The sequence below is a fragment of the Lepidochelys olivacea genome, assembly GCF_965140295.1.
Source record: "Lepidochelys olivacea isolate rLepOli2 genome assembly, chromosome: 15".
Taxonomy (NCBI): Eukaryota; Metazoa; Chordata; order Testudines; family Cheloniidae; genus Lepidochelys; species Lepidochelys olivacea.
The window spans coordinates 26298569-26311296 of NC_140425.1; the positions used below are offsets into that span (position 1 = coordinate 26298569).

The 12728-nt window shown below is 49.4% G+C and overlaps 1 protein-coding gene across 13 annotated transcripts in view; it reads left to right on the forward strand.

The window, feature by feature from the left end:
* NCOR2 (nuclear receptor corepressor 2) overlaps positions 1–12728 on the forward strand; it is a 399104-nt gene that overhangs the window by 255407 nt on the left and 130969 nt on the right. For 10 of the 13 annotated variants that reach the window (XM_084649222.1, XM_084649223.1, XM_084649220.1 and 7 more), the window contains 4 exons: positions 651–838; positions 2458–2548; positions 5452–5630; positions 10635–10689. In XM_084649222.1, coding sequence (XP_084505348.1) covers positions 651–838; positions 2458–2548; positions 5452–5630; positions 10635–10689 — 513 coding nt within the window. Of the gene's footprint in view, positions 1–650; positions 839–2454; positions 2549–5451; positions 5631–10634; positions 10690–12728 lie in introns of all 13 variants that reach the window. The other 3 variants (XM_084649229.1, XM_084649221.1, XM_084649230.1) reach the window with 2 other exon arrangements.

Sequence of the window (12728 nt, forward strand, 5' to 3'; positions counted from 1 at the left end):
CTGGCTAGATGGAAGCTAACGTGGGTCTGCCTCCTTAAGCTGCAAGGACACCTCTGATTGCAGTGTAGACCTACCCAAAGTGCGTGTGTTGTCCTTGTAACCACATGTTCTTAAACGCTGCTGATAAAGACAGTGAATGAGAGTAACAGTCTGCAGGAGGAAATGTCATCCAGTGATTAGATCAGGGACGTGGGGGGCCTTCTACTCCTGCGTTGTGTCCTTTGTCTTCTCTGGGCGCCTCAGTTTCCTTATGTGTATCTTATCCCATCTCCTAGCAGAACCGTATCTGCCTTGTTGGGGTGGGGGTGGGGGGGAGACTGGCTTTGATTAATGGATGGATGTGTGTAAAGTGTTTGGAGATACTCAGTGCTTCGGAAAAGCAAAGTCCCACTCAGAAAGGGACCTTTAGGACAAGGACATCGTGGAAGTTTTCCAACTCTAAGAACAAAATCTCCTCTGTTCAGAACACTTGATTTGAGCTTCCTTGTTCTTTCTGGTCCCCAGCCCTGTGCAACTTACCTAACAAACCCTGCTACTGTTCTCTGCGGCTTGGCTGCTCTTCAGCCCAACAAGCCATCGAGGGAAGGGCTTGAGGAGCTGCTCTGTCTGGGGCTGTTTTCTGATCTTCCCCCTCTCACTTGCCCTTTCAGGAACAGAAGTTTTGCCAGCGCTATGACCAGCTGATGGAAGCCTGGGAAAAGAAAGTGGAGCGCATTGAAAATAACCCCCGGCGCCGTGCCAAGGAGAGCAAAGTGCGGGAGTACTATGAGAAGCAGTTCCCAGAGATCCGGAAGCAGCGGGAACTCCAGGAGCGCATGCAGAGGTTAGAGGAGAAGCGGTAGGAAGAGGCTAGGCAGCCTTTCTCCTTTGCCTATAGGGGGCTGGGGTTCAAATATGGTCTAAAATGGCGGGGGGTGGGTCCCGGGGAAACAAACCCCCTCCTCCTGCAATGGAATAACTGTTAGATGCACAAACCACAGAGCCCCATGAACAAATAACTCGGGTTCTTTCTCCCCAAGGGGGATCAGCATAGCTCATACTGTCTACAGAGGAGGAGGAATTTCAAGAATCCAGATCTCCATTTTTCCTGTGTTGTTAATTTCCTGGCTGGCCACATCATGACACATGGGGTTAGTTCATCACTCTGAACATCTGACTGGGAGAGGGTATACCTGGTCCCATATTAGGAGGCTCAAATCAAGGTGGGAAGACGCAGTCTAATTATTTAGTCATGTAGATAGTTAAAAATTTATCTAGGGTTTGATCTAGGTATGTGCTCAGAGGCCAAGCATTTGCAGAACTGGTAGAAAAGATTGCAAAAGATCTGAAGATGTTAAAGGTCTTGCTCACTCGCTCCATTCACGTGATCAGCATTGTCCACCACCTCTCCCATCCCCACAGCTCATTTACTTCTCCTCAACTCACCTCATCTTCAGAAGCGCCCCGAAGGTCAGGCTGTTCCAGAGCAAGAGGAGAAGGTGCTGCCAAAGTCGATGGCCCCTCACTGAGAGGGGTCCTGACCTCAGCCCTGTTTCGCTGAAACCAGCCGGTTGTCGGCTTAAGAAGCCTTAGCAAGTCAGGACCCAGACTGTTTAGCGTGGCGCCATATTCAGTGGGAGTTTTACCATTGACCTCAGTGCGAGCAGAGTTGTAAAAGTCCCACCCTACAGCTTCTTTGTCTTTTAGCTTTTAAAAAGGTGTGTGTAGTTAAATAAAAGAGTGTAGGCTCTGTCCGGGAGTTGAGACCCCATGTTTAGGGCTTAGCTGCTTAAAAAGAAAAGCGTTAAAAAAAATTCTAATATTAACAGCCAGGTTTTTCATGCTTTAAAAAAAAAAATGGTTAATGAAAAGCTTTCTGTGTCTGGGTCTAAGCATTTCCCTGCAGCATTTGCAGCCCAATCTCAACCGCAGTGGGCAAGATGACCTGGAGCTGAGCAGAAGCAGAAGTGAAACAGTGACTGGTTTATTGCAGTGTTCAGGATGAATGAAATGCAAAACTATGGTGGAAAGTCATATGGATTGTAAATATTTCTCGAGTTAATCTAAAGGTTTATCTACATGGAGATGCAGCGTGTGGCAAGCCAGGGTGTGAATGTACAGCCCAATATCCTGCCTGGCCCTAAGTCGCCAGGTGGACGCTGCTCCTGCGCACTGGAAATTCCTTTGACACACTGCTGCTGAGTGTGCAGCTGGCTAGCGCACTCCAGATTTGCACCCTGGCTTGCCGCACACTAAGTCTCCAGGTAGACGCAGGGAAGGACATGGGTTTGGTTTGGTTTTCTTTAATTGTAGGCCATGTGTGCGAGGTCTTCCCTCTCGCCTCCAGGGCAGGCTCTGTTCCCTGTTTTGACTGCGCCACCTTTCGAATGCGAGGAGTCCCGGGAAATGATCGAGGCGCGGTGCCAAGTACAAGACAGGGCATACGTTTTTCAGTGTTTCACTGCCATTTCCCAGCAGGGTAGGACAGAGGGGCAGCGGTCTCTCCATGTCAGCCGCACGCAGCGAACACGAGGTGTCAGAAATTATCGATGGGCTCTCGGAACAAGAGGTGAGACCAGGTTGCCGTTTTTCCTTCCTTTTTTTTTCCCACCCGCCCCATTCCCCCTTCCCTCTGGGGAACTCAGTGCAGTCACAACAGACCCTGACGGTGGAGCTGGTGCCGCATTCAACTAATGTCAGGCCGGCTGTGTTTAGTAAACACTGTCATACGCAGGATGTGATTCCCTGACAGAACCCTGAGCGGGGCTTGGGAGTGTGAGCAGAATCTGTGCAAGCAAGCAGCATCCCACTGGAGCACCCATCAGGGCTGACCTCATCTCACTCCCCATCCTCGTTGCTAGGAAGCAGCAGGATCTTTAAGAGGAATTCACGTAATGAAATAACAGTCAAGGTGGCAGGGCATTTTTTGCACTCAAATGTGTCTCAGGCCATCAACTCCAGCCGGTCATTGTTCCTACAAACCGGATACTCTTTTAAACTGAAATCGGGGGTGGGGGAACAGACTCCCACAACAGCACAGGTTTATGCATAATATTTTAATGGGAGATGCGGTTTCCTGCAGGGGATTCCTATGGGATGAATGGTTTGTACATCAGCCAGTCGGATTGACTCTCTTGAGTGCTCTGTTCATCGCAGGCTGTCCCAGTGACATTGGCTTCTCCTGGATCTGGTTTCGCGAGGGTTCCGCTTGGCTGGCTCTGATCGCAAGCTGTCGAGAATGGGTTCGTGCTTGGGAAGAGACAGCAACTGCTGCCCAGCAATAGCGGAGATGTTTCCTGCATGTACTTGCTGTGCCCTTGGCTGGGAGGGAGTTTGCTTTGACCAAGTTAGAGGCTGACCCATGAGCTTAGTTCTCAGGGACAGATAGGCACCATGCTTCCATTTGTTCTTCACAGAGGGGGCCTGATGCGCTTCCTGGCACTGATCTCCTCCAGGAACTAAAGTACTCGGCGAGTGGGCCCACAGCCAAGGGCTGGTGCTCCGTTGTGGAGAACGTTCCTACAGAGGAGTGAGATGGAGCAAACAGCTGGAATGTGCGTTATGCCATATCTGCCAAGCTTGGGCTACGTCTATATTGAAACTGGGACAGCGGCACAGCTGCAGAGCTTCCGTATCGACGTTCCCTACGGCGATGGGAGGGGTCTGCTGCCCTTAATCCATCTCCCCAAGAGGCAGTAGCTAGGCCAGTGAAGAATTCTTCCATCAACCTAGCGCAGGCTGCACCAGGGGTTAGGTCGGCTTCACTGCCTCACTCGGGTGTGAAGTTTTCACAGCCCTGAGCAAGGTCGCTGGGTTCACCTAACGTTTTAGGGTCGACTTGGCCGAAGATAGAGCCTTAGCTGTTGCCCAAGACCAGCACCGAACAGATCGGAGATCTGATTCAACGCTGCTCTTTTGGGGCTGGTCCATCGTGAGCTGAACTGGTGCTAATTATGTCGTTACACGTTATGGCTCTGCTCGTTAAATGTTGTTGGCCAGCCTGTGTTTGTCCTGGCCAACCCGCTCACTAAGTGAGAACTGGCGCTTACCTCTCATTAAAAGAACATCCTTGAGAGCTGTAAGCATTTTGAATGTCATCAAAGGCGTTGCCGGAGTCAGAGGTGTTGCTGTGGAGTTTGAGGATGTGGGAAGCTAAGAGGAAGCAGCTTTGTATCCGTCGGAGAGCTATGCCAGACAGCTGTAACTCCTGTTCTTTGGACCGGCACTAACTCCCATCATCTCCTGTGTTAGGATGTGGAGTTTGTGCCTGAATTTGATAGTGAAGCATCAAGACTCTTTGCAGAGTAAGAGACTCTGGCTAGGTTTACAACCCTCTGGAGTCTTAGCAGTTCAGCGTTCTCTGAAGTACTGACACCTGGTTACAAATCAAGGTCAGAACATGCCACTCCAGAGCTTCCCCAGTCCTTAATCAGTGAGGGCCAGATTCTGAGATCTTTACTCACACTGGGTCCGTGTTTGACACCGTGAAGAGCTCCACTGACGTCAATAGGGACTGCTCATGAATTTTGCTGCCGTTAATAAATTTAGAGTAAGGGCGTCAGAATCTGCCCCAAAGTGTTTAACAGTAAGGGAAAAAAGGGATTACGGCACAGCAAGAGGCTGTCACTTTTGGTGGCAAAGCGGAGAATCTGCCGTTTGTTTCAGCATCTAACGTGGCAATAAGAAATGGTGGCTGAGTTGTGCCATGAACGGACAAAGTGGCCTTTGGGTGAATGTCAGACATGAACCTGACTCTAGCCTGTGTGGTTACCGAGTGGCAATTAGACCCACTTCGTAGCAAATACAGGGTATACGGCTCGAGCGTTGTGTGGAGAAGTCCATTCAGTTATTGTCTCCAGTGCTTCGAAGACGCTGTCGTTTGAGTTTCAAACCACACTGAGAGCAGAAGGGAAATGGAGGAGGGTGTTAGGAAAGTTTTCATAAAAACGAAAGGTTCCCATGGAATGAGACTGGCTCCAGACCCATCTTTTCCACCTCCTGACCCTTTCAGTCCCCCCCTTTGCAAAATAACATTCAGACCAAGATATATGCAAAACTGGACCCTCTCCTGCTTACATCCAAACTGTGCGGTTGAGATTTGAGCCACTCTTTGTATGATTTTTACAAAACCCAGACTGACTGACAAGGGTTTGCAAACCCCCGGGGAGCCCTGATTTTGCCTGTCTCTAGCTTTGAGCATGGGAGTTGGTTTCCTTGGGTCAAACATTTTTACAATGTGTCTCAAGAGCCTTTTATTTCCAAAGGGAAGATTAACTATTTCCCTGCTGAGGGTGACAGCTTCTTTCAATATTAAATTTAGGGTTACTCCAGCAATAAAGCTGTCTAGTACTTGCCTTTAAAGTCTCCTGGTCCCACAACCTGTCCTTTCCCTATGAACATCTGTCCCCTCTGATTCTTCCATGGGCTCTGTAATGCTGATGAGAACCGTCCCCTTTGCTTTCTTTCCCAAAGAACCTGGAGAAGCAGATGCGCCAGCTAGCCGTCATCCCCCCCATGCTATACGATGCTGACCAGCAGCGCATTAAATTCATCAACATGAACGGCCTGATGGATGACCCCATGAAGGTGTATAAGGACCGGCAGGTGATGAACATGTGGAGCGAACAGGAGAAGGAGACCTTTCGGGAAAAGTGAGTGGAGTGAGAAGTGGCCGACCATAGGCAATGGGAATTAGGTGTTGGGAAGTGTGACGTACGGGCTGGATAACGGCTTGAGCACTGGGCCCTGGGTTGTGCAGGCAATATGGTGGTAGTGGAAAGCAGTGGTAGATTCTGTGATGACATCCTGGCTGCTACCAGTGCGTGCACTGCAGTGTGTTTTGGAAGCTGAATTCCTTGCAGTAGCTTGAATGGCTGCTGGGCTGTAGGTAGCAATGACTGGTGAATCACAAAGGTTTTTTAGAAAAACTCCAAATGGTGTTAGCTCTACCAGGCAGTCTGATAACCTGGGTGAGACTGAACCTTGGAAAAAGGACCCAGGTGCAAGCCAGAATATGCCCAAGAGGAGCCGATCTAAAGGTTTGGTTTGGTATGGGGAGCCATTGGAATAGACACACTGCATATGAAAAGGGAAATACATACTTTGAACTAGACAAGGTCGCTGGGCTCAGCTCATCTCAAGCCTTATCTGGAGAGGTTCTTTGGAGACTTCCAGTCTGTCCTGGTTTTCTCCATGTCAGGAATACCTTTGGCCTTCCTCATAGTTACTTCCACATGCAACTGAAGCAAGCAATTGCAAAGATGCACCAAAAAACCCTTCTTAAAAACCCTGTATTGTTAGCCTTTTTAAGTATATTGTGTGTCTCCCAGGCCATTAAAACGGCAAGTATTGCACCTGGAATGATGCAAGGGTTAATAATTTAAAGTAAAATTAAGGGAAATGCAAGGATCAGGCCTGGTTAATGACACTGGAAGATTCCGTGCATGACTGTAGCATCGTCCATGCATGATGGTTTCATTTTTGTCAGGGTGGGCCGTCCAAAGTGCAAGACACATGTACAATACAATTTACAGACATTGACACAATTCAGCTTGACCTGACTTCAATCTCTCCAGCCCATGAAACCCAATGGGACCCTGGGTCTTGCAGCCGTTCATCACTGGTACACTCAGATAAAAATAGGTGGCCCTTGTGGCCTGTCCTGAAGATCAACAATCTTGGGGTCAGTTTAACCAGACTTACTCAGAACTTAAGGCAGATTCCAGTTCCGTTCAAGTTGGACAAAGGTTCAGGTTGCTTTATTTTACGCAGCCCTTTTAGCTTGTCCCAAACTTGGATGTGGGTGGTGCCAGTAGAGAAGTAGAGTGTCACGTTGTTGTTCTATTGTTGTTTTCGTGATTACAGCTAGAAGCCCCGGTTTTCCTTTATTGTGCTGTGCACTGTGGCGCACACAATGGAGAAAACAGTTTCTGCCCTAAAGAACACAGCATGGAAGTATGGCCCTGCCTGAAGACAATCAGGGTCTCTTTGAAAGCACAACTCACCCATGGTACCAGAAGTATATCTGAGTGTTAGCAGCCTTGCAAGTGCTGACTTTGAAAAAGCATATTGTTGTTTTGCATTGCATTGCTCTGCTCTGAATATGAAGAGTCATGCATATTTATAAAACTGCAGTAAAACCAAGTTTCTTGATCAGCCATTTGTTTATACGTTTAGTACAGGACAAACAGCCTCAGATCTGTGATGTGATCCCATTTTGTCAGAGTGTCTCTGATTCTTTTTTAACATCTCAGTTTCTCCTTTAGTCACATACCACAGAAGAGCTCTCCAGCATGTGGTATGATATTTGTCTAGATTCGCGCTTTAGGACACTTGACGTAACAGCCTGCAGCTGCAGATGGGTTATGTTTAAAGGGGCCTTTATTGTAAGCTCCCAAGCGCTGCGTTCCTGCTGCTCCATCCTCCACACTGGCCACCTCCCACATGCTCAGTGCCCCCATTTATGTTCCCTTGTTGCCCCGGGAAAGCCATCTGCTGGCTGCAGCTCTGACTAGCTCCAGCTCTGCTGCAGTCATTGATTACAATGACCATCCTGAGGGCGGTCTGGGTCCTGATTCCAGTCTCACTTCAGCACGTATAAATCAGGAATCGCTCCACCTAAGTCAGCAGTTACACTGGGATAATAAAGCCAGTGCAGTTAGATCAGAATCAGGCTCTGTGTCTGTGAAGCCTTGGGCAGACATCGATCGTTCAAACCTGACAACACCCCTGTGAGTTAACCAGTGACCTTACACTCTCAGAGAAACCGAGGCAGGGAGGTTCTGACTTGCCCAAGGTCGTACAGAGAATCGGCAGCAGAACCAAGCTCGGGAGCTGGACTTCAAGTCCCACGTATGTTTCATTAGAACGTTCAGCCTCTTAGCCCTCTGCCTTCCATCAGAGGGAGCAGCCAGCCCGTACGGTCCAGCTCTTGTCTACCGAGAGTTTTCCCGAAGCAGCGATTTTGCCAATCCCATAACTCCAAGTCAGACGTGTGACTGCATAGGCGGCCCTCAGGAAGGTTTGACTTGCGACCTGCTGTGTTCTGTCTGCTGTCAGAGAGCCACTCGCTCTGGGAGCAGCACAAATCCAGCAAGGGGCATTTCTGGGCCAGGCTGAATTGTGCTGAACTTCTCCCAGCTGAATTTCCATTCCACTGCATTCCTCTAAGGCTAAGGGAGCAGTCTTGTCGGGGGAACCCAGGGAAGGTATTTTGCTTAAACACAGACAGTCCTTAGCCATAGCTAAGCTTGCTTTCCTTTGGCAAAGCACCAGTTTGTTTTTCCCTTTCAGGCCAGGAATAGCTTATGCCAAATGCTCTTCAGTCCTGTCCCACTAGTTAAAGAAGAGGGGTTAATTAGAGGAGCTGTTGCTTTTGCATTGTAGCCTTTCTCCCTGCTGGAGGTGCAGCCGCTCAGAGTCGCTATTAGCTGCTCCAGCTGGGGTAGAGCCGGCTGACACCATGTGTGTGTTCTGCAGAGGAGGAAGAGTCCCTCCAAACCTCCATCGCGCTTTCAATCTCTTGGGTAACTCAGAAGCCTGCTAACTACTCGTGTTGTCCTGCAGTTCCAGCAACAAGCTGAAATAACACATGAAAGGCGGCTGTTTCCCCCCAATTGGGGTTGCGCTTTTTAATTACCCACTGTGCTGTCTTTAAACATTGGGGGGGAGAGCGCATTAAAAGCCAGGCTTTAACAGACTCAAGCGATGATGCATCTGTTCAGACAGGTTTCGTTAGCTGGCAACATTTGGAACCCTTGTCCCTCGTAGTCTGGAGTCATCCCTGGGGTGTTTCTTACAGTAGTCAGCCCCCTGCCATGCCAGCCGAAAGGTGAGAGGAAATAGGAGTGGTTTAGAATGGGTCACAGTTGCGTTCAGGTGAGCTGCCCAGGAAATAGTTTTCCAAGACCCCATTCACCACCCACACCCAGTGCAGAGGTAATGTGGCACCAGCCAGAACATTCTGTTCTCTGCACCATGGGATGTTTTTCAGGCATGAAGCTGTTAAATTACAGTGAAACCTGCACTAAGGACCCTTTCCTACAGGCAAACCCCTGCCTTGGGCAACCACTTCAAAGGATGTCCAATTTCCCACACCACGTTTGCTCAGCCTTTGCTTAAGAATCAGTCCATTTCTTGCTGGTCACTTACGTGGCTGCCGGTTTGACGCCAGACGTTAATTCCGAGTTCCCTTAGCACATCACTGCCAGCTACTGAGATCCTGCTTGGGAGACTGTGCTCGGTCTTTTCTCGTCCTTCCCCTTCTCAGGCCAGACTGGGTCTTTGCAGCTGCAGGCTGGTGTTCTTGGCATCAGAGCTCTGGGCTCAACTGCAGCATAAACCAAGCAGCAGGTGGTGGCTTCATTAACCCCCGTATTCTTTAGGAGATCATCCATCGTAAGAATATAGATGGGGAAATCTCATGATCAAGTCATGGCTCCTAACCTCTCTTGGCGACTCTATCAGTTCATCAGACGATGGGGAAAATGCATCTGGGGAGGGTGGCTGCACTGGGTAGCCGATGCAGCCATAGCTTTGCAGAAGGGGGCAGCTACCCAAGCAGAGGCTACTGCAACCATGAGGCTGCAGAGCAGCTGTGTGTGGTGGGGAGGGGATTGTTCCAAACCCTCCTTATGAGAACACCAGGCCCGGCTATGCAGGTCTGTTGTGTGAGCTGCTATGCTCAGAACGCATCCCGATGAATGGCAGGCAGGCAGTGGGGTCAAAACCCTGGGCTGCTAGCACTGATGGACTTGTTTGGTGGACCCCTGGCTCCATTGAAGTCAATGGCAAAGCTCTCATTGACTTCAGTGGGGTCAGAATTGTCACCTCTTGCCTTTCTCAGGCTGCGTGAGCAAAACTGCAGGGAAACAGGCAGGCGAGCATTTGGGTCTTTTACTGGAAGGGGCTGAGTGAGTTTGACGCTCTCCCAGGAGCGCAGCTGCCATGCCTGGCTGTCACTTCTCCCCGAGGACTTCTGACCAGCAGCTGGGCCTGGTGATGCCAAGGCATTTTAATCATGCTTCGTGATTTCCCTGGAACTTCCTCGAAACAGGTCATTTGTTTTCCGTTTGCAAACTCCTCGCTCATTCTTACGCTTGGCACTCAAAGGGAATCAGTGGCAATCTTTGGCCTCTCTTTCCTTTGGCAGGGCTTGAGAGAGGCTGGCACGAAGTGGAGTAGTTCTTAGGCTTTCCTGTGGTATGTGATTTAGCCGATTGCCGAAGACCGCTCCATGGTGCTATCTGCTTCAAGATGCTGAAGCTTCTTGTCCTATTTCTTCTGTCCTTCCCTGCCCCGCTATGCAAACCTGTGGAATAAAAGCCAAAATACTGGGGGTGGGGGTGGGGAGAGGAGACATTTTCTCCCCCACCTTCAACTCCCAGTCAACAAAACTTGAATGGGCTACATTTAAAGTTCTCCTCTTTCTGGGAAGCTGCCTCATCAGGACAAATAAATATTTTTTCAAACCAATGAGTCACTTGAAAAGCTCCCTCCCACTGCCCTCTGACTTTAGGATTCAAGGCTAGCTCTGCCAGCAGATGGAGTGCGCAGGCAGCTGCAAGGCCAGGGCTTGGGATCACAAAGGCAAACATGGAGAACAAACAAAGAGGTCTCCAGGCTTTCACTTTAACCTTCTGTCTCTTGCTCTCTAGGTTCATGCAGCATCCAAAGAATTTTGGTGTGATTGCTTCATTTTTGGACAGGAAGGTAAGTTGGTTTGGTTTGTAACGAAGTGATTTTCAACCCCTTCTCTGTCTCTATCTGTCTTTCATTTATCTCAAGTGTTTCTCTTGCACCCATTCCCAAAGTATCTAATGCACAGAACTATTCCTCCTATTGAAAAGCCTTCTTTTATAAAGCCCTGTGTTGCCACAGAGCCTCTTTCACCAAAGAATCAGAGTAACGGTACTTGCTGTGGAAAGGCAGTCGCTTCTGCAGCAGAGGGAGCCAGCGAGGTGGCTGCACAGTAGCCAGAGGAGGGAAAGTGCTGGCCAAGGACATCAGGACATATCCCTATTTTTATGAGATGACATGGGACTGGAGTGTCTGTGGAGAGCAGGCAAGGACCTTAGTTTTTATGGTGTCATCTGAATGACCCCACGTGAAATGAAGTAGATGGGTTTTGGCTTAGCTTGGAAAGATGAGAGGCGGAGTCCTCTCTGAAGGGATTTGGAGCTCAGGGTGTCGGGATTTTCAAACCTACTGTCTGGGCACCTAAACCCACGCCTCTGCTTTATCTCACATTTTGTAGGCATCTCCCATTGACTGGACTGTCATGTATTGGGGGTTGCAGACATTCGGCGTGCCCTGTCCAGTGTGCTGCCCCTGTCTCAACTCAGGGTGGGGCCCCAGAGATGTTGTGAACAGTAACCCACTGATCTCTTGCATTATCATTTCTTTCTTTTTTTAATTCTGAAAAACCATCAATAGCCAAGAGGTTTTTAGTGGTGGGTAGACACTGAAATGGCCCAAGCTCCCTAGTGCACATTCCTGGTGGATTGATTTACACCAAGGGGCTTTTTTGACCCCCACTAGTTGGACAAACAAAGGAAGTATTTGAAAAGCAGACCCCAGAAGATAGTGAATCTTCTGTTCCTCCCAAGACAAGACGAGTAATCTGTACCAGAGCAGGGCAGCCTGGAGGTTTGGGTGGTGTCATATCAGTAAATCCTAAATGGGCACAAAGTTGCAGCCTCTGGGAAGGAAGTTTCTAGGCTAGCACTCCAGTCCTAGCACTTTTGACCTGTAGATCTCAAACACTTTTCAAAGGAGGGAAGCATCATTATTGCCACTTCACAGATGGGGAAACTGAGGTGCAGAGCAGAGAAGTGACTTGTCCAAGGTCACACAGCAGGTCAGTGGCAGAGGTGGGAATAGAGTCCAGGTCTCCTGAGTCCCAGACCAGTGCGCTAGCAGAGAGACTGCCCTTTCTCTGAAAGGATGGGATCTGCTAGGACATGGCCAGCCACTTATTGTCCTGGCTGTCCAAGTTGCAAACCAACTTCTGGCTGCAGAACTTCTGCCTCAGGAGAATATCATCGTAGCCTGGATTAACGCACTCCGATTCTGGAGCAGAAAGCTCCACTTCTCATCCCAACTAGCAAACAGGGTAACAGACACAAAGACCCTCCTCTAGAGAGCATAGCGGGTGTGTGTTCGTGTAATCGTGGCTATAGAAAGGGATCCAATTAATGCCTTAGAACAACCAGACTCTGTTTTGCAAACAGCTGTATTCTCCATGCGTGAATGTGACAGGTGTGTCAGCAGGTATTCATCCTGTCGACAGAGCCGCCTCACTGTGCAGCTGCCTTCTGTACTAAAGCACCGTCGTCTTCCAGCCTCCCCCTTTCTCCTGTTTTCTAATGCAACTGGTCCATAAGTCCTTCCTCTAGGCCGGTGCCTGCCTCTCTCTGAGCATTGTAATTGGAATCCAGGCAACAGCTTCTGAATGCAGAGGACTCAATATGTCAGCGAAATGTGTTCAACGCAGCAACTGTGGGATCTAGTGCTCTATTCTGGCACTTATAGGGTGGGGTGCAGTTATAGGGGTGCACTTATAGGAAGGGGTCCCAGGTCGTCACTTTAAAGTTTGCTGGGTGTTGAGTGCCCTGGGCACGTGTGGGGGCTCACTCTGTTCCATGGCTGAGCATCTCTCCCAAATCGCTGGGCCCATACTGAGCTCTCAAGGGAAAGCCTGGCTCTGGGTGGGTGTGGGAATGTTTTTTGCCCTGCAAACCTCCAGTAAT